At 44.2% G+C, this 22679-nt stretch overlaps 1 protein-coding gene across 3 annotated transcripts in view; it reads right to left on the reverse strand.

Annotated features, from left to right (window-relative positions):
• Window positions 1-3837: 3837 nt before the first annotated feature.
• mnd1 (meiotic nuclear divisions 1) overlaps window positions 3838-22679 on the reverse strand; it is a 45270-nt gene continuing 26428 nt past the window's right edge. For 2 of the 3 annotated variants that reach the window (XM_033019802.1, XM_033019819.1), the window contains 4 exons: window positions 17308-17382; window positions 11948-12062; window positions 4673-4717; window positions 3838-4186 (listed from right to left, as the gene is read on the reverse strand). In XM_033019802.1, coding sequence (XP_032875693.1) covers window positions 4080-4186; window positions 4673-4717; window positions 11948-12062; window positions 17308-17382 — 342 coding nt within the window. In that variant the 3' untranslated portion in view covers window positions 3838-4079. Of the gene's footprint in view, window positions 4187-4313; window positions 4381-4671; window positions 4718-11947; window positions 12063-17307; window positions 17383-22679 lie in introns of those variants that run through there. The other variant, XM_033019810.1, reaches the window with a different exon arrangement.

Below are 22679 nucleotides of genomic sequence, written 5' to 3' on the forward strand. Positions count from 1 at the left end.
TTGTGTAAAGTTTCAATTTCAGCTTGTATATCCAAACTTTCCTGTTGTGAATAAACATATGTGCGGTTGGGTGAATGTTGTGTGGGTGGTGGCGAATTGAGAAGGAATTCAATTTGGAAGCCTTGTATACTGTGCAGTATAAACGGATCTAGTGTGATCCAAGTCTGAGTGGCGTGTCTGTGGAATTCTCTGCCTCAGAGGACAGTGGAGGCAGGTTCTCTGGATGCTTTCAAGAGAGAGCTAGATAGGGCTCTTAAAAATAGTGGAGTCAGAGGATATGGGGAGAAGGCAGGAACAGGGTACTGATTGGGGTTGATCAGCCATGATCACATTGAATGGCGGAGCTGGCTCGAAGGGCCGAACGGCCTACTCTTGCATCTATTGTCTATTGTCTATCAAAGGCAGGGCCCTGGGAAATGTTGTAGAGCAGTGGGATCTAGAGGTGCAAGTAGAGTTACATGAAAGTTACATCACAGGGTGCTGAAGAAGGCTTTCGGTACATAGGCTTTCATCAGTCAGGGCACTGAGTATAGAAGGTGGGATGTTATGCTGCAGTTGTACAAAAGGTTGGTGAGACCACATTTGGAGTATTGTGTTGAGTTCTGGTGACCCCACCATGGGAAAGATGTTGTTAAGCTGGAAAGAGCACAGAGAAGATTTACGAGGACTTTGCCAGGATTTGAGCACCAGAGCAACAGAGGTTGGGTTGGCTACAACTTTATTCCTTGGAGCATGGCAGGATGAGGGGTGATCATTAGGAGCGTTATAAGATCATGAGGTGAATAAATGGGGCAGATGTCTGTGTCGGTTATCCTTGGTTTTGAGGTTCAGAAGCAGTTTCTTCCCAGAGGCCATTAGGACTGTAAACTCCTATCTCACCAGGGACTAACTTTACTGAACCATTCTATTGTTTTTTTTTTAAATTGCTGTTTTTTCCCTTTTTCATTCTGCCCACAATATTTAATATGAAAAAGAAAATGTGATTCTGTTACATTCTGTTTGTAGTTTGTTTGGTTGTTTGTTTGTTTGTCTTTTTGCACAAAGTCCACGAGCATTGCCACTTTTCATTTCACTGAACATCTCTTATGTGTATGTGACGAATAAACTTGACTTGACTTGACTCATTAAGACATGTGTAGCAATAGATAATTGACAACAGACAATAGGTGCAGGTGTAGGCCATTCGGCCCTTCGAGCCAGCACCGCCATTCAATGTGATCATGGCTGATCATCCCCAATCAGTACCCCGTTCCTGCCTTCTCCCCATACCCCCTGACTCCGCTATTTTTAAGAGCCCTATCTAGCTCTCTCTTGAAAGCATCCAGAGAACCTGCCTCCACCACCCTCTGAGGCAGAGAATTCCACAGACTCACCACTCTCTGTGAGAAAAAGTGTTTCCTCATCTCCATTCTAAATGGCTTACTCCTTATTCTTAAACTGTGGCCCCTGGTTCTGGACTCCCCCAACATCGGGAACATGTTTCCTGCCTCTAGCGTGTCCAAGCCCTTAACAATCTTATATGTTTCAATGCGAACCCCTCTCATCCTTCTAAACTCCAGAGTGTACAAGCCCAGCTGCTCCATTCTCTCAGAATATGACAGTCCCGCCATCCCGGGAATTAACCTTGTAAACCTATGCTGCACTCCCTCAATAGCAAAAATGTCCTTCCTCAAATTAGGGGACCAAAACTGCACACAATACTCCAGGTGTGGTCTCCCAGGTGTGACGTGCAAGCATATGTGAGATTCACCCTTCCATCTCTTTTTCATTTCTCTTTGGATTATGTCAGAATCAAACAGCATGGAAACAGGGTCTTCGTCCCAAGTTGTCCATGCCGACAATGCTAGCCCAAGGTAGTCCCACCTGACCCATACCTTTCTACACTATTCCTACCCGTGCACCTATCCAAATGTATTTTTACCTTTTGTTATCCTGCCTGCAGCAACTACATGCTCAAGCTTATTCCATATATCTACCAAATTTGTGTGAAAAAGTTGCCCCACATGTTCCTGTTAAATCTTATCCCTCACGCCTTAAGCCAATGCCCTCTAGTTCTTGATTCCCTTTCCCTAGAAAAAGGATCTGTGATTTCATCCTATCAAGGTTTCAAGGTCAGTTTATTGTCACTTGTGCCAGTGAAATTCGAATTACCATACAGCCATACTAAAAAAAAGCAAAAAGACACACAACTACACGAAAGTTAACATAAACATCCACCACAGCAGATTCCCCACATTCCTCACTGTGATTGTAGATTGGTTATTTCCTACTAATCAATTGTAGTGCTTGTTAGTAGTTGCTCCGCCTAATATGCAATTTATATTACCAAGAGCTTGCTTACGTAATTCAGTCTGAGTAGCTGTTAGGTACTGTAACGTTCTGCAGACCAATACTGTAAGTGGGCTTTAATAAATCTGTGTTGTATTTGATGTGTGTACGACTCCACTCATTACAGTGATGGAAAGCAATAAAGTCCAAACTTCTTCCTCTTTATTCTCCCGCGGTCGGGGCAGTCGGACCATCCACAGTCGGGGCGATCAAAGATCCGTGTCGGGGCGATCGAAACTCCTGTGGCTTGGAGCTCCCGAGGTTGGTCTCTAACCAGAGCTCCATGATGTTAAGTCCGCAGGCTCCCGAAGTCGGGATCAAGCAGAGGCAGCCAGCTCCTCGATGTTAGGCTGCAGTGTGGACGGAGATACGATACGGAAATAAATCGCATCTCCATCGAGGTAAGAGATTTAAATAAGTTTCCGCCCAAACCCCCACATAAAACAAGTTAAAGAACACTAAAAACATACATTTAACACATACTATCAAACAACAAAGAAGGGACAGACAGACAGTTGGCGAGGCAGCCATTGCTGGCGCCACCTAGTGGTTATTATCTATTTCCCTCACGATTTTATACACCTCTATAAGATCACACCTCACCGTCCCAGCCTGCCTAACCTGGAAATCCTGGCAACAACCTTGTAAATCTTTGCACTCTTTCCAGCATAATGTCATGTTTCCAGTGACATTAAGCCATTGGAATGCTATTCCAATAACATTGGATAGCAATGCTATTGATTGCTATAGCATTGAATTCTCCTTGGTCTACTTGAAGGAGTGAGGCCAACATGCCTGTTTCTGTGCTGTACGCCAATAACTCTTACACTTCATCTGGTACCTTGTTCCACATCCCCACCGTCCTCTGTGGCATCAATCCCACATTCCAAAGACACACAGGTTTGTTGGTTAATTGGCATGGTATAAGTGTAAATTGTCCCTAGTGTGTGTAGGATAGTGTTAATGTAAGGGGATCATTGGTCGGTGTGGAATTGGTGGGCCGAAGGGCCTATTTCTGTGTTTTTTCTCTAAACTAAACAAAACACAACCTTATGGCCCTGTCCCATGGTACGAGTTAATTCCAAGAGCTCTCCCGAGTTTGCCCTGATTCGAACTCGGAGATTTACGGGAATGGCCGCTCGTTGGTACTCGGGGCTCTCGTGGACATTTTTCAACATGTTGAAAATTCTTCCCGAGTCTTCCTGAGCTTACCTGTCGTTAGCGAGTCTTCCCGAGTACCTGCCGTTAGCGTTACGAGCCGCTAAGAGTCGTCCCCGAGCTCCGACGTACCCGCTATGTTCATTCTCCGTGCTTACCACGAAGTTTGATTTTTTTTAAACTCCGGAGAGCTCTTGGAATGAACTCGTATCGTGTGACAGGGCCATTATATTCAGAATGTTTCAACTGGGCTTGAAGAATGTTGATAGATATATATATATTTCAAAATATAGCTGAACCTGTGATCACCAAATTTCATTTTGGTGAAATCAATGTTACAACAATTGCTAATCAACGGCCAAGCGTGTCTTTTTATTGTGAGGCATAATCAAGCAGGGAACAAAACTAAAACAAAAATGTGAGAATAGTAGGAAGGTCTCTCTTCAGGATGTTGGTCCTGTGGCCTCCAAAGAACAAAATGGAGTGCTTGGAAGTTAAGCATTTCTTATGGTAAAATAAATAGTTTTATTATCAACACAATACTTTACGGAGCCTCAAATCAGGAACAAATCGATTTGTGCAGCTTGAAATCGTCAATCAATATAGTCAAAATCTTCTGGAATTCCAAAAGTCTTATCAATTTGTTTCTGTTCAAATCCAAACTTTTTCTTAGCCCAGGATTTCACAGTAAAGACGTTATCTAAAAGAATAAATAAAAATTAAAATTAACATGAACGTTCAGCTATGATGCCGGCATGACATATGAAATAGGTAATAAACATCTGATGTGTAGGAAGGAACTGCAGATGCTGGTTTAGATAGGCACAAAAAGCAGGAGTAACTCAGCGGGTCAGTATCTCTGGAGAAAAGGAGTAGGAGATGTTTTGGGTCGAGACGGAGAATCGGGGGAAAGGGAAATGATAGATATACATAATGTAGAGAGATATAGAACAATGAATAAAAGATATGCAAAAAGTAACGATGATAAAGGAAGCAGGCCATTGTTAGCTATGGGCTAGTTGAAAACAAGTTACAGACAATGAGACACAACAAGATGACTTTGAAGCTGATACGACTTGGGAGGGGAGAGATGGTGCGAGTGGGGAATGCAAGGGTTACTTGAAGTTAGAGAAATCTGTAAGCATCTGATGATCTTTCTGTAGAATAGAAATCTTTTATAACATACCTGTCCATCTATTGGCAGCATCTCTTGCAATTTTATTTAACTGCCCTATAGAAAGACAAGAGAAAACATTCAGAATAATTACAACAGGACTTGTACTGTGCAAGTTAATTGTTCCTAACTAAGGAATATGAAGGTTAATACTCGACAAGTTTACTAACGTAACAGAACGTGCCAAGCAAGCACATAGTGATAAGAATATTTGCAGAATTCAGGATGACTGGAGATCAATCACTATTGCTAATTTGATCCATGTCTGGTTTTGCTATTGCTGACCCAATCCGTAATCCATGTCAGGTTTCCACTATGCTATCTTGTGGAATGTGAGCAACCAGACATGGATTACGGATTGGGTCAGCAATAGCAAAACCAGACATGGATCAAATCAGCAATAATGATTGATCTACAATGACTACAATGCTTTATTGTACAGAAGCATGGGACAAGCAGTGCAATTCCAAGGCACATTGGGAATACCAATAGAAAAATATGTGGTAACATTTTGAAAGAGTAGTTGTGCAAAGACTCTTGGCTATCCATATACATTATTCAAAGGAGTCAGGGTAAGTCGGAAGCTAGAAAAAAATAGAACAATTACCTTCATAAAACAATGAGATTTGGTTGGAATTACAAATTATTGATTAGGTCTCAGCTGAAGGTAATTCTAGCTACAACATGTTAGGATAAATGCAGTAGAATGGATATAGACATACTAGAGTTTAAGTAGGGATGAGGAACTTCAGTTACAAGAAGCTGATGTATGGTTGTAAGATATAGCAATAGATACAAGCCTTTCGGCCCACCGAGTCCATGCCAGCCATCGATCACTCATTCATACTAATTCTACGTTATCCCACTTTACAGGAGCCAATTATCCTACATATCTGCACATCTTTGGGATGTGGGAGGAAACCAGAGCACCCGGAGGAAACCCATACAGTCGCAGCGAGACCATGCAAGCTCCACAAAGACAGACCTGGGTTCGATCCCCACTACAGGTGCTGTCTATACGGAGTTTGTACGTTCTCCCTGTGACAGCGTGCGTTTTCTTTGAGATCTTTGGTTCCTCCCACACTGGTCGGTGCAGATTAGGTGGGCTGAAGGGCCTGACTATCTCTAAACTAAACTAAGTGCATTCTCTTGTCTCTCTATTCAAACTAACAGGGCAGGGAGATGGGAACCATTGCAAGGAGACACGGGGAGATAAAAGGAGGACAGAAGCAAAAAGTAAAACGGAGATAAGAAAATCAAACCTGAAAGCTTTGTGCCTTAATGCGAGGAGCATTCGTAATAAGGTGGATGAATTGAATGCGCAGCTAGTAGTTAAGAGATATGATATAGTTGGAATTACAGAGACATGGCTCCAGGGTGACCAAGGCTGGGAGCTAAACATGCAGGGGTATTCAATATTCAGGAATGATAGACAGAAAGGAAGAGGAGGTTGGGTGGCATTGCTGGTTAAAGAGGAGATTAATGCAATAGCAAGGAGAGACATTAGCTTGGATGCTGCAGAATCGGTATGGGTAGAACTGAGAAATAGCCAAGGGCTGAAAATGCTTGTTGGAGTTGTCTACAGACCACCAAACAGCAGTAGGGAGGTTGGGGATAGCATCAAGCAGGAAATTAGGGATGCGTGTGGCAAAGGTACAGCAGTTATCATGGGTGCCTTTAATCTAGATTGGGCCAACCAAACTGGTAACAGCACTGAGGAGGAGGATTTCCTGGAATATACACGGAATGGTTTTTTAAACCAAAATGTAGAGGAGCTGACTAGAGAGCAGGCCATCCTAGACTGGGTATTGTGTAATGAGGAAGGATCAATTAGCGATCTTGTTGTGCAAAGCCCATTGACCATAATATGGTGGAATTCTGCATTAAGATGGAGAGTGACAAGGTTAATTCAGATACTAGGGTCCTGAACTTAAAGAAAGGAGACTTTGACGCTTCTTTAGATATGTAAAATGGAAAAGATTAGTGAAGACAAATGTAGGCCCCTTACAGTCAGAAACAGGTGAATTTATAATGAGGAACAAATAAATGGCAGAACAGTTAAATTAATACTTTGGTTCTGTCTTCACTAAGGAAGACACAAACAATCTCCCATAAATACAAGGGGACTGAGGATCTAGTGGGATGGAGGAGGGAACTGAAGGGAATCCACATTAGTCAGGAAATTGTGTAGGGTAAATTGTTGGGATAGAAGGCAGATAAATCCCCAGGGCCTGATGGTCTGCATTCCAGAGTACTCAAGGAGGTGACCCTAGAAATTGTGGATGCACTGGTGATCATTTTTCAATGTTTTATCGATTCTGGATCAGTTCCTGTGGACTGGAGGGTAGCTAATGTAACCCCACTTTTTTCAGAAAGGAGGGAGAGAAAAACCAGGGAATTATAGACCAGTTAGCCTTACATTGGTAGTGGGGAAGATGCTTGAGTCGATTATTAATGATGTTATAGCAGCACATTTGGAAAGCAGTGACGGGATCGGTCAAAGTCAGCATGGATTTATGAAGGGGAAATCATGCTTGACTAATCTTTTGGAAGTTTTGAGGATGTAAAAAGTAGAATGGATAAGGGAGAGCCGGTGGATATGGTGTATCTGGACTTTCAAAAAGCCTTTGACAAAATTAGACGAGATTAGTGTGCAAAATTAGAGCACATGGTATTGGGGTTAGGGTATTGACATGGATGGAGAACTGGTTGGCAGACAGGAAGCTAAGCGTAGTGAATTAATGGATCCTTTTCAGAATGGCAGGCAGTGACTAGTGGGGTGACCCAAGGCTCGGTGCTGGGACCCCAGTTATATTAACGATTTAGACGAAGGAATTAAATTAACATTAGCAAAATTTGCTGATGACACAAAGCTGGGTGGCAGTGTGAGCTGTGAGGAGGATGCTATGAGGCTACAGGGTAACTTGGATAGGATGGGTGAGTGGGCAGATGCAGCATAATGGTGATAAATGTGAGGTTATCCACTTTGGTGGCAAGAACAGGAAGGCATATTATTATCTGAATGGTGTCAGATTAGGAAAAGGGGAGGTGCAATGATAGACCTGGGTGTGCTTGTACATCAGTCACTGAAAGTAAGCATACAGGTACAGCAGGCAGTGAAGATAGCTAATGGCATGTTGGCCTTCATTGTGAGAGGATTTGAGTTTAGGAGCAAGGAGGTCATACTGCGGTTGTACAGGGCCCTGGTGGGATCGCACCTGTGTGCAATTTTGGTCTTCTAATTTGAGGAAGGACATTATTGCTATTGAGGGAATGCAGCGTAGGTTCACCAGTTTAATTCCCAGGATGGCGGGACTGACATATGATGAAACAATGGGTTGACTGGGCTTGTATTCACTGAAATTTAGAAGGATGAGAGGATATCTTATAGAAACATGTAAAATTATTAAGGGATTGGACAGGCTAGATGCAGGAAAAATGTTCCCCATGTTGGGGGAGTCCAGAACCAGGGGTCACAGTTTAAGAATAAGGGGTGGGCCATTTAGGACTGAGATGAGAAAAAAACGTTTTCACCCAGAGAGTTGTGAATCTGTGAAATTCTCTGCCACAGAAGGCAGTGGAGGACAATTCACTGGATGTTTTTAAGGGAGAGTTAGATTTAGCTCTTAGGGCTAAAGGAATAAAGGGATATGGGGAAAAAGCAGGAATGGGGTACTAATTTTGGATGATCAGCCATGATCGTATTGAATGGCGGTGCTGGCTCGAATGGGCCTTCTCCCCATATCCCTGACTCCGCTATCTTTAAGAGCCCTATCTAGCTCTCTCTTGAACGCATCCAGAGAACCGGCCTCCACCGTCCTCTGAGGCAGAGAATTCCACAGACTCACCACTCTGTGAGAAAAAGTGTTTCCTCGTCTCCGTTCTAAATGGCTTACTCCTTATTCTTGAACTGTGGCCCCTGGTTCTGGACTTCCCCCAACATCGGGAACATGTTTCCTGCCTCTAGTGTGTCCAAGCCCTGAACAATCTTATATGTTTCAATGAGATCCCCTCTCATTCTCCTAAACTCCAGAGTGTACAAGCCCAGCTGCTCCATTCTCTCAGCATATGACAGTCCCGCCATCCCGGGAATTAACCTTGTAAACAGCATGATGACGCGTGATTTGCGCGCGACGTCGCGCGTAACGATGTGTTGACCTATTTTACATATGACGTGTAAATGAGGCGCAAATTACGACCAAGTGGGACAGGCCCTTAAGGGTAGGAAGATGTGACTAACCATGAGTTTCATGTTCACAGTTCAGCGCTGCATTGATGCCTGTAAGCCCTCCTGTAAAATGTCTGCAGAACAGCCCAGATCTCAGAGGTGCCTTAGAACACCTGAAACTGCTTTGAGAGGTTTTCTCTGAAAACTCTCTGATGATGTGGTTTTGGATGTGTGCATGTGTGTGGTAAAGTTGCTGCCTTCAGGCCCTGTCCCACTTTCTCGAGTTATTCACGAATTCTCCTGAGTTATTCACGAATTCTCCCGAGTTTTCAAACTCGCAGAATGTTCGTAACAAATCCGTTGGAGGCCGTGAATATATCGTAGCGGCCCTTTATGCACGTCGTAGGTACTCGTGGCTATTTTGTTACTCGTGGACATTTTTCATAATGCTGAAAAAACGTCCCAACTTACCTGATGCCCTGAGTACCTAATAAGCCGCAACGAGTCTAAGCCTTTCGCACCATGAATGAATGAATGAATGAATGAATGAATGAATGAATGAATGAAAACTTTATTGTCATTCAGATATACACCTAGACACAGTGCACCTTGAACGAAATTTCATTGCATTTGACTCTCCAATCAGGTAAATAGTAAAAGTAAAAGTGCTAGGTGCGTCCATAAAAAATGCCTCATGTGCATGGTTCTGTGTAAAATAAATATATATAAAAAATTTTTTTTTTTAAAGTGTCGATATTTAAAAAGTTCTAGCCTCGGTTTTGTTGATTGTTCAGTAATCTTATGGCCTGGGGGATGAAGCTGTTGCAGAACCTGGTTGTCCCGCCCTTCATGCTGCGGTACCTCCTCCCAGAGTTAAGCAGTATAAACAGTCCGAATTGTGGGTGTGTGGGGGCTCTGGTAATGCCCTTAGCTCTAATCAGACAGCGCTTGTACCCCATGTCCATGATTGAAGGAAGAGAAGTCCCAATGATTTTTTCCGCTGTCCTCACCACTCTCTGAAGGCACTTCCAGTCCGCAGCTGTACAGCTGCCGCACCACGTAGAGATGCAGCTGGTCATGACCGACTCAATTGTGCTTCTGTAGAAAGTGGCGAGGATGGGAGGGTGGAGGTGTAAACTTCTCAACCTGCGGAGGAAGTACAACCGCTGCTGTGCCCGTTTTGCCAGAGATGTGATGTTTGTGGACCAGTTTAAGGTGTCCGTTATATGCACCCCCAGGAACTTGATCTTTTTCACCTGCTCCACTGCTGAGTTGTTGATGCAAAGTGGAGTGTGACTGGGCTGAATTTTCCTTCTGAAATCGACGACAATCTCCTTGGTTTTGTTCACATTTAGGAGAAGGTTGTTCCTGCTGCACCAGCTCACGAGCTGTTCCACCTCCTCTCTATATGCCTGGTCGTCGTTATTGCGGATGAGGCCCACTACTGTTGTGTCATCCGCGTATTTGATGATATGGTTAGTAGTGGACCTGGCGACACAGTCATGTGTCATCAATGTGAAGAGCAGCGGACTCAGGACACAGCCCTGAGGGGATCCGGTGCTCAGTGTGATGACCGAGGAGGTGTTCTTCCCCACCCGCACAGACTGGGGTCTTTCAGAAAGGAAATCCAGGATCCAGTTGCATAGTATGGTATTGAAACCTAGGGGTGCCAGTTTGCTCACCAGATGCTGGGGGATTATCGTGTTAAATGCTGAGCTGAAATCAACAAACAGCATCCGCACGTGGGTGTTCCTCTCCTCCAGGTGTTGTAGGCTCAGGTGGACTACAGAGGAAATAGCATCCTCTGTGGAGCGGTTCGGGCGATAAGCAAACTGGAACGGGTCAAAACTGGAGGGGAGTTTAGAGACCATGTGCTGCTTAATAAGCCTCTCAAAGCACTTCATTATTATTGGTGTGAGTGCTACGGGGCGGTAATGGTAATCATTCAGGCAGGTTATTGTAGACTTTTTGGGAACTGGTATGATGGTGGCTGTCTTGAAACATGATGGAACAATGGCCTGGTTCAGGGAGATGTTAAAAATGTCTGTCAGAACCAGAGCCAGCTGGTCGGCACATCCCCTAAGCAGACGCCCCGGTATGTTATCCGGTCCGGCTGCCTTTCGCTGGTCAATACCCTCCAGGATTTTGCGGACTTCAGCAGTTTCAAAGGACAGTGTCTGTTCTCCTGGTTGAGGCTCTAATTTCCTCATTGTAGTGGTTTCCCAACATTGCCAGTCATGTTGGGAAAGTTGAAATCCCCAACAACAATCTTATTAGACCTGCAATCTCCAGGCATATATGATCTTCTAATTCCCGTGGACTATTTGGGGGTTTGTAGTACACCCCCAACAAGGTGATCATCCTTTTCTTGTTCCTCAGCTCCACCCATACAGCCTCACTAGACAAACCGTCCCTAATGTCACCTCTCACCACTGATGTGACATCCTCATTAACCAATTATGCAACCCCTCCTCCTCTTTTACCCTCACCCCTGTATCTCTCCTCTCTTGACTACAACATCCCAGCCGCCTGTACCTATCCATGCCCTATGTTCATCTACCTTACCCATCAGCTCTTTCTTTACTTGGTCCCTGCCTTTCTCCTGCCTATTCTGTCCTTTATACTTTTTTTCTCATCACCTTCCAGACCAACTTCTAACCTCTCACCTGCCTTTGTCCTGCAAGCGATCCCACCCCCTGCCAATTTAATGTAAATGTCATTAGCTGTATGTCTCACGAGATTCAGATCAGTTTTTTCTCATATACATAAGCGTGCATTGAAATTCCTTATCCATGTTAAGTTCAGAGTAAATAATATACTTTAAGAGGATATCAAACATGCTTGAGTCCAGTTGAGTTTTGCAGTAGCTTTGATTTGGCCTGAAAACATGACATTGATTTTCAATCACATTGTAATAATTAAAGACAGCACAATATAACCCAGTTTCAAGGCATATGTCCTTATAATTGTAATAAAATAAATGGCTCCTACTCCCATTAATGTGAAAAAACACACTGTAATAATATTTACTTTACAATGTTAAGATATATGAGCAGCAGCGAACCAGTTGCACCATATCACATTAACAGTTACTCAACCAAATGGATCAAATTACTCACTGATTTCTTCTACAACTTCTGGATCACATTCTTGGTATTTTTCCACCTCTGCTTTCAATTGAATCTTTTCTTTTCGAAGTTCTTCCAATTCTTTTGACAACGTTGCACGGTTTTCCTGTTGATAAAGTTCAACATTAAATGATATTGAGTTTAGTTTACTTTAGAGATACAGCGATGAAGCAGGCCCTTCGGCCCTTCATGTCTGCGCCGACCTGCGAACATCCCATGTGCTAGCAATATCACAAACACACTTTAGGGACAATTTACAATTATACCAAGCCAATTAGCCTACAACCCTGTACGCCTTTGGTTGTGGGAGGAAACCGGAGCACCCAGAGAAAACCCACGCGGTCACGGGGAGAACATACAAACCCCGTACAGACAGCACCCGTGGTCAGGATCAAACCCAGGTCCCTGGCGCAATAAGGCAACAACTCTACCGCTACACCTCCATGCAGATTTAGTTTGACTGTGGTACACAAAATTGCTGGAGGAACTCAGCGGGTGCAGCAGCATCTATGGAGCGAAGGAAATAGGCGACGTTTCGGGCCGAAACCCTTCTTCAGACAACGTCGCCTATTTCCTTCGCTCCATAGATGCTGCTGCACCCGCTGAGTTCCTCCAGCAATTTTGTGTACCTTTTAGTTTGACTGTACCAGCATTACTAGATTGAAGAATGGCTTTTCCCCAAGCTAAAAGAATCTTCAATAAACCTCTCATATGTTAAGGATACATTTCCAATCTCCCTCTATGAAGCCATTGTACATTTTTTATGCGCACTTTTTTCTGCAGCTATAATACTATATTTGGCATTCCCCTAGTTCTGCTTTCCCTCCCCCTCCCCTCGACAGAATAAGGCTATTCCCCAGGTCCTTAGCTTTCACCCCATCAGTCTCCGCATCTAACATATCATCCCCTGACATTTCTGCTGCCGTCAGCGTGATCCCACCACCAGTCACATCTTTCCATCCCCACCTCAAAGGGGTGGACGAGCAGACAAAAGTTGTGCACATTGGCACAAATGACATACTGTAGGTATGAAAAAGGATGAGGTTCTGCAAAGAGAATGTAGGGAGTCAGGCAGAAGATTAGCTTCCTGAAGTCAATCACCATCTTCTTTGTATTTGCAGACATTGAAAGAAAGGTTTAGGACGGAACAGCAGATGCTGGACTAAACCAAAGATGGATATAAAAAGCTGGGGTAACTCAGCGGGTCAGACAGCATCTCTGGCGAAAAAGAATAGGTGATGTTTTGTGTTGCGACACTTCTTCAGACTCTGAGTCAGCGGAAAGGGGAACGAGAGATATAGACAGTTGTAGAGTGATATAGAACAAATGAATGAAAGATATGCAAAAAAGTAACGATGATAAAGGGAACAGGCCATTGCGAGCTGTGGGCTATGTGAAAACGAGTTACAGACAATGAATAGTGAAACAAGTACAACGACTTGGATGGGAGAAGGACGGAGAGAGAGGAGATGCAAGGGTTATTTGAAGTTCGAGAAATCAATATTCATACCGCTGGCTGTTGTCTCAAAACCAGATCAGGGGTCGGGATGTCCTGGACTTTGGTTAGGCCACATTTGGAACATAGCGTGCAGTTCTGGTCACCACAATACAAGAAGGATGTGGAGACTTCAGAGATGGTGCAGATTACACGGTGCATTGTCGGCTAAAGAACCTGTTCTTGAGCTCTATGTTCTACATGTCAATAATAAGCCTAAACCTAAGCCTAATGCGACTAAGGATGCCATAAAGCATCCTTGTTAAGTAGGATTAAGGAGAATCCCAAAACATTTTATATGTATACTTAAAGTAAGAGGGTAACGAGAGAAATTATAGGTCCACTCATGTACAAATGAATAAATCTCTGCCTGGAGCCAGAGAAGATGGGCAAGGTCCTAGTATTTAACATCTGAATGGTGTCAAGTTGGGAAAATGGGAAGTACAACGGGATCTGGGGGTCCTTGTTCATCAGTCACTGAAAGTAAGCATGCAGGTACAGCAAGCAGTGAAGAAAGCAAATGGCATGTTGGCCTTCATAACAAGAGGAGTTGAGTATAGGAGCAAAGAGGTCCTTCTGCAGTTGTACAGGGGCCTAGTGAGACCACACCTGGAGTACTGTGTACAGCTTTGGTCTCCAAATTTGAGGAAGGACATTCGTGCTATTGAGGGAGTGCAGTGTAGGTTCAAGAGGTTAATTCCCGGGATGGCGGGATTTTCATATGTTGATAGAATGGAGGGGCTGGGCTTGTATACTCTAGAATTTAGAAGAATGAGAGGGGATCTTATTGAAACATGTAAGATTATTAAGGATTTGGACATCCTAGAAGCAGGAAACATGTTCCGATGTTGGAAGAGTCCAGAACCAGGGGCCACAGTTTAAGAATAAGGGGTAAGCCATTTGAAATGGAGATGAGGAAAACCTTTTTCACATAGAGAGTTGTAAATCTGAGGAATTCTCTGCCTCAGAAGGCAGTGCAGGCAAATTCTCTGGAGGCTTTCAAGAGAGAGTTGGATACAGCTCTTAAAGATAGTGGAGTCAAGGGATATGGGAAGAAGGCAGGAAAGGGGTACTGATTGTGGATGATCAGCCATGATCACAGTGAATGGCGGTGCTGGCTTGAAGGGCCGAATGGCCTACTCCTGCACCTATTGTCTATTGTCTATTATCAGTATTCACCAAGGGGGAGGTGATGGATGATGGCATGATCAGGGAAAGATGCATTTCCATTTGAACAAGGTGTTAGGTCTCTTGAAAGACATGATGGTGGAGAAGTCCCTGGGGCTCAATGGAACCTATCCTAGCATACTCAACAAGGGAGCAGACTGTTCATGCCTTGGGTGAGATCTTAGGTATCCTCTTGAGGCAAAGCACGTTGTCAGAAAAATGGAGATGACCATGGATGCGCCTGTGTACAAGAAGGGTACAGGATGTCCCAGGTAATTATTGGCTAGTGAGCCTTACATCTGTGCGTGGGCAATTATTAGAAAAGATTCTTTGGGATAGGATTTGGAGAAGCATGGACTATTATGGAAAAGCAGCTAAGCCTTGTATAGGGCATGTCATGTGTCAACGTTTTTTGAGGGAGTGATGTAGATGGCTGATGAGGGTAATGTGGATGTTGTCTGGACCTAAGACAGACATTTGACAACCTCCTTATGTTTCTCTTTAGAAAACTCAAATTAAATGGCATTGAATCTTGGTCGGCATAGGCAAGTATATAAGGAGCAGAATTAGGCCATTTGGTCCATCAAATCTACTCCACCATTCAATCATGGCTGATCTATCTCTCCCTCCTAACCCCATTTTCCTGCCTTCTCCCCATAACCCGACACCCGAACTAATCTAGAATCTATCTATCTCTGCCTTAAAAATATCCATTGACTTGGCCTCCACAGCCTTCTGTGGCAAAGAGTTCCACAGATTCGCCACCCTCTGACTAAAGAACTTCCTCCTCATCTCCTTCCTAAAAGAACGCCCTTTAATTCTGGGGTTATGACCTCTAGTCCTAGACTCTCCCACTAGTGGAAACATCTTCTCCACATCCACTCTATCCAGGCCTTTCACTAAGTAGGGCCGAAGGGCCTGTTTCTGTGCTGTGTGTACTGTATGACTCTATTTGTGAGACATAATGTTCCTCCGACACTACACCTATGCTGACCCCTAGGCAGTCTCTGCCTTTCCAAGTGAATATAAATCCTGTCCTTTAGAATATTCTCCAACTCCTGCCCTGCAATTATGCAAGGCTTTCCCTACTGCCCCGTTTATACAAGGGACTACATCAGCTTTTTCATCTAGTCTCCGAGTGCCTCATCCGTGGCTAACATAGATATAAAAATGTCTGTCAGAACACCAGCAATCTCCTCCCTTGCTTCTCTTATCATCTGGGATAGATTCTGGCTGGGCCTGGGGTTTTGTTTAGAGATTATACTTAGACTTAGTTCCTCCCACACTGTTGAGTGCATTGGGCAGCAAGCTCTCGCCATTCTGTTCAGTTATGTGCAACGTCGAGAGAGACAGCGGGGAAATGGGCCCTTCGGCCCAACGTGTTTGCACCGACCAACAATCCCCATACATTAAAGGGCCTGTCCCACTTGGGCGTCAGTTGCGCGTCATTTACGCGACATCGTTTACGTGTCAAGACGCACGAGTTGTAAAGAACGCGTGACGCGTGCATGGCGTGCATTACGCGCGCATGGTAGGCGGTGACGCGCGGCGCCCCAGAATTTTGGGATTCTCAAAATCCTCGCGCGTCACCTGCGTGACACGCAAATGACGCCCAAATGGGACAGGCCCTTAACACTATCCCACACACTCTAGGGACAATTTGAAAATTTACCAAGCCAATTAACCTACAAACCTGCATGTCTTTGGAGTGTGGGAGGAAACCAGAGCACCTGGAGAAAACCCACTCAGCTCACGGGGAGAACGTACAAACTCCGTACATACAGCACCCATAGTCGGCACATTTATCCACCTTAATATGCTCAATTCCCATCGTTCTTCAGTACCAGCCTATCCCTCCCTTAAAATGCTTAATTTCAGATGCAGATGTGCTCCACAGTATCAGCCTTCCCCTCCTAAAAATCACCATCTTTCAACTTCGTCTCTCTGGCAACAATGGGAAATACTCAATTAGAATCTCTCTCATGTCCTCTAGCTCCACCGAGTTTACCCCTCTGGTCCACGTGAGAAACATGGCAATACTGAAACAATTACTACCTTTACCTCTGTAAGTTGGACATAGGTTTAAGGTGAAGGGGAAAAGATTTAATAGGAATCTTAGGGGTAACCTTTTCACACAAAGGGCAGTATAGAACAAGCTGCCAGAAGTGGTAGTAGAGGCAGGGACTATCCCAACATTTAAACAGGTACATGGATAGGATAGGCTTGGAGGGATATGGACCAAAGTTCCTCTTTCCACACTGTATCACTCTATGATTCTCTATGACTCTAAGCTAATCAGTGTTATGAAATACCATCCATGACATTTGTCAGTTAAATTCCTTTTAAGATGAAGTGTAGTGATACTAATCCTAACATCAGAAATCCACAATTCCCGAGACCAAACAACAGTTTATTTTGTACAAAGAGTGCCAAACTAAATATTAGTCCGAAGAAGAATTATCCAAAAATAAATTGGATAGTTATATGGATGGGAAAGGAATGGAGGGTTATGGTCTGAGCGCAGGTATATGGGACTAGGGGAGATTATGTGTTCGGCACGGACTAGAAGGGTCGAGATGGCCTGTTTCCGTGCTGTAATTGTTATATGGTTATATGGTTATTAGCATTAGTAATGACCACATTCCATTTTTGTCTTTGTAAACTGCAAGTTTAATGCACAACTTCTTACCGTATTCTGACGTCCCACATTTACTTTCTCAATATTTTGGCATACACTTTGTTTCCTTTCGGTTGCTTCACTGAGCTGGAAAGAAAAAAGACTAGTCAGCACATTTATGAAGCATATTTAGATGCAAACATGGATTTTAAGATTGAAGAGCCTCAAATAAATAATAATCTTATTTACACCGATACATAATGCAATGACTATAATGATTTTATAAAGTACATTAAGGGAAAGAGGGTGACGAGAGAGAGAATTGGGTCCCTCAGAAACCAAACTGGTCATCTATGTGCAGAGCTACAGGAGATGGGCATGGTCCTCAATGAGTATTTCTCCTGTTTTTATGGTAGAGAAAGACATGAAGGCTGGGCAACTTTGGACAGTCAATGGAAGTGGTTTGTGATGTGTCATGTCGGGACTCTTCTTCGGACTGATTTTAGTGAGAACGGGCAAAAATAAAACTGGAAGTGAAAAATTATTTTCTAACTTAACTGCTACTCTGTCCTCAAATTGTGCTGGACTATCTAGCGGCACGGTGGCACAGCGGTAGAGTTGCTGCGTTACACCATCTGCAACGCTAGATCCTGGGTTCGATCCCGACTATGGGTGCTGTCTGTACGGAGTTTGTACGTTCTCCCCATGACCGCGTGGCTTTTCTCTGAGATGTTCGGTTTCCTTCCATACTCAAAGACATATAGGTTTGTAGGTTAATTGGCTAGGGTGTGTATACTTGGCATAAGTGTAAATTGTCCATAGTGTGTGTAAGTTTGTGTTAGTGTGTGGGGGTTTGTTGGTCGGTGCAGACACGGTAGGCCGAAGGCCTGTTTCCGCACTGTATCTCTAAACCAAACTAAATCTCTGACACCCCAATCCCTTTCTTGATTTCTCTGCCTCCACCACAGGGTACAGACTTTCAACTGACATCTAAAACAAACCTACCAATTCCCATAGTTATCTTGATTACATTTCCTCCCACCCTGCTGCTTGCAAAGATGCTATCCCCTACTCTCAATTCCTCTGCCTCCACTATGTCTGCTCCCATGCTCCCAAGATGAAGCTTTCCATACGAGGACATCCAAGATATCCTCATTCATTAGTGCACATGGTTTCCGCACGGCTGTCATAGATGGATTCTCTTTTGTGACCCGGAGTTTTGCTCTCGCCTCTCCCTCTCTTCCCAGACGCATCAAGGTCAGAGTTCAACCTCCCAAAGTGTAACACCTCACACTTACTCGGGTTAAACTCCACCTGCCATTTCTCCGCCCATTTCTGCTGCCGATCTACATCCCGCTGTATCTTCTGTCAGCATCCTTCCTTGTCTGCTACTCCTCCAACAAAGTTACTCACCAACCCCATCTACATTTACATCAATGAGCATTACGTCTATGAGCACTTAAGTCTTGTACATTTGTGAGCAAGATTGTTGTTCTGGCACTATTCAATCAGATTTTTTCTCTTCCTCCTAAGCAATGACACTTCGTTACCTGTTTTTTGTCATAAAACAGTGATATCATCAGCGAATTTAAAGACAGTATTGGAACTGCCTGGGTAACAGTCATAGGAAGAAAGAAAGTAGAGCAGGGGCCTGAGCAAACAACCCTGAGATGCGCTTGTGCTAATGGTTATCGAGGAGAAAGTGTTTTTGACAATTTGTACTAATTGTTTAGTTTAGAGATACAGCGATGAAACAGGCCGTCGGCCCATCATGTTCGCACCGACCAGCGAACCCCGCACACTAACACAACCCTATACACACTAGGGACAATTTACATTTATACCAACCGATAAAACCTACAAACCTGTATGTTTTTGGAGTGTGGAGGGAACTGATCTTGAAGAAAACTCACGCAGGTCACGTGGAGAACATGCATACTCTGTACGGACAGCACTCGTAGTCAGGATCGAACTAAGGTCTCTGGCGCTGTGAGGCAGCAACTCTACCGCTGCGCCACAGGGCTGCCCTGATCTGTGGTTTGCCAATGAGGAAGTCAAAAACTCCTGGTGTAGAGGGATGAGTAGGGAGGCAGTTCAGAGTGTCACAACAAATTTGGAGGGGATGATGGTCTGGAACACCGAGCTATAGTCGATAAATAACAACCTGACATACATGTTCTTATTGTCACTGCAGTGAGGAGAGCCAACACGATCATGTCCCCCATTGATATATTTTGACTGTAGGCAAATTGTAACAGGTCCAGGATCTTGCTAAGGTATTGAATACATTTTATTAGCTAAATATGTATACATAGAAGGAATTTGCCTTGGTGCTTTGCTCGCAAGTAATAACACGATATACAGTAGACAATTAAAAATAAACCATTTTAATTTAAAGATGTGAAGAATGAAATAAAATACCAGAGCACAAGGAGGCTACAGACTTTTGGTATTGAGTAGAGCTACTGCTCGTGAAAAAAAGCTGTTTTTATGTCTGGCTGTGGCGGCTTTGACAGTCCGGAGTCGCCTTCCAGAGGGAAGTGCTTCAAAGAGTTTGTGGCCAGGGTGAGAGGGGTCAGAGATGATCTTACCTTCTCTCTTCCTGGCCCTTGCAGTGTACAGTTTGTCAATGGGGGGAAGGTTGCAGCCAACAAACCTTATCAGCTGATCGGACGATTCACTGCAATCTCCGAATGTCGTGCTTGGTGGCTGATCCAAACCAGACCATGATGGAGATGGTGAGGACAGACTCTATGATGGCCGTATAGAATTGGACCATCATTGCCTGTGGTAGATTGTGTTTTCTCAGCTTCCGCAGGAAGTACATCCTTTGTTGTGCCTTTTTGATTGTGGAGTCGATGGTAGCCCCCCATTTAAGGTCCCTGGAGATGATGGTTCCAAGGAAATTAAATAACTCCACAGATGTGACTGTGGCGTAGTTGATGGTGAGTGGGGTGAGGGGAGAGGGAGCTCTCCTAAAGTCTACAATCAATTCCACTGTTTTAAGAGCATTGAGCCCCAGGTTGTTGCTATGGCACCAGGACATCAGCTGTGACACTTCCTGTCTGTAGGCAGATTCCTCCCCATCCTGGATTAGTCCAATCAGGGTTGTGTCGTCCGCAAACTTGAGCAGAGGAATCTGTGGAGGTGCAGTTGTTGGTGTAGAGAGAGTAGAGGAGAGGAGAGGAGAGAGTACGCAGCCTTGCGGTGCTCCTATGCTGAGGGCCTGTGGGTCTGAGATGTTGTTTTACCAGCCTCACATGCTGCTTCCTGTCTGTCAGGAAGTTGATGAACCACAGACAGAGGGGTTCAGGCACAGTCAACTGGGAGAGTTTGGAATGTAGTAGCTCTGGCACAATGGTGTTGAATGCAGAGCTAAAATCCACATTGGCGGTCTAGGTGCTGGAGGATGAAGTGCAGGCCTAGGTTGACTGCTTCATCCACTGATCTATTGGCCCGGCATGCAATTTGCAGCCGCTCCAGCAGGGGGTTTGTGATATTTTTCAGGTGGGCCAGCACAAGTCTTTCAAGGGTCTTCATGATTAGAGGTCAGTGTGACAGGCCTGTAGTCATTAAGACCAGTAATCCTTGGCATTTTGGGTACAGGAACAACAGTAGAGATTTTGAAGCAGAACTTGATATATAACCAATATCTCAAAGCACTCCATCACCACAGATATTAGTGCCCCTCGTTAGTAGTCACTGGGCATGTCACCTTACATTTTTTGGGCACATGTATCATTGATGCACTTTCAAAGCAGGTGGGAACCTCGGTCCTTAACAATGAAAGATTGAAGACGTGCGCAAGCATTGCAGCCTGTTGGTTCATGCAGGTAAAACAAACGTGGCCAGGTACACCATCATTGCTCAGACGCCTTGTGAGGGTTCACCCTCATGAAGCATCTTCTGAAGTTGGCCTTGATGATTAAGCTTACGGAGCCCGAGAAGGCACATTTCAAGCGAACGTAAAGTGCATTGAGTTCGTCCAGCAGAGATGCCTCTCTATCCCTCGAGCTGCCACTCTGCTTTGTCTTGTAGAAAGTGATGGCATGCAAGCCCTGCAACAGCTGACAAACATCTGCCTCAATCCTCCAGTTTAGGAGAATCAATGGAGATTTCATCAATAAAGTCAGACACAAAAAAGAAGTAACTAGGCAAAGAATAGAACCCTACAGAGCCCAATGTGGCCATCCGTGTGTGAAGCTGTAGTAGATGAACGAGGTCCTCAATGATTATTTCTCTTCTATTTTTAGCGTGAAGAACAACACAATTTGGGAAAGTTAATGGGGATGTTTTAGGGTAGTCTATAGTATAATAATTGACATCTTAAAACATATGACAAACTAATTAGATACATAATCCTTGAAAGTGGCAACACAAGTAGATAGGTAAAGGCGGCATATGGTACGCTTGCCTTTATCGATCAGATCAGGGAGTATAAGAGTCAGAAGTCATTGAGTATTGCAAGTCTTGATGCAGCTTTGTAGGACTTTGGTTAGGCTGCATTGTATTATTGCATGCAGGTTTGGTCATCCCATTTCAGGACGGATATGGAAGCTTTGGAGAGGGTGCAGAGAAGTTTACCAGAATGATGCCTGGATTAGAGGTTATTAGTTACAGGAAGAGGTTGGATGGACTTGAATTGATTTCGCTGGAACGTCAGAGGTTATAGGGAGTTTGATAGAAGTATATTACATTATGAGAGGCATATAAATGCCTGATAACTATCAAGAAGTTGAGCAATGCTGAATGGATTGCAAATTGGCTCCATATAATGAATGAATACGTTTATTGGCCAAGTATTCACATACAAGGAATTTGCCGTGGTGCTCCGCCCACAAGTGACAACAGTGACAGTTAGGAATGACACATAAAACATTAAACATTAATAATAAAACATTAACGATTAAACATGTGAATTACATAAAATACCAGAGCAAAAAGAGGCTAAGGAAGCAGAGGGTGATGGTGGAAGGTTGCTTCTCGGATTGGAGGCCTGTGACTAGTGGTGTACCTCAGGGTTCGGTGCTGACCCCATTACTGTTTGTCATCTACATCAATGATTTGGATGAGAACATACAGGGCAAGATTAGCAAGTTTGCTGATGATACAAATGTGGGTGGCTTTGCAGATAGTGAAGATGGTTGTGAACGATTGCAGCAGGATCTGGATCGATTGGCAAGGTGGGCTGAGGAATGGCTGATGGAAATTAATAGAGAAGTGTGAGGTGTTGCATTTTGGGCCGTCTAACAAGGGCAGGACCTACACAGTGAATGGTAGGCCTCTGGGGAGTGTTGTAGAGCAGAGGGATCTAGGAGTACAGGTTCCTTGAAGGTCGAGTCGCAGGTAGATAAGGTGGTCACAAGGCTTTTGGCACATTGGCCTTCATCAGTCAGAGTATTGAGTATAGACATTGGAAGGTCATGTTGCAGTTGTATAAGACG

This window comes from Amblyraja radiata, chromosome 1 (genome assembly GCF_010909765.2).
Source record: "Amblyraja radiata isolate CabotCenter1 chromosome 1, sAmbRad1.1.pri, whole genome shotgun sequence".
Classification (NCBI taxonomy): domain Eukaryota; kingdom Metazoa; phylum Chordata; class Chondrichthyes; order Rajiformes; family Rajidae; genus Amblyraja; species Amblyraja radiata.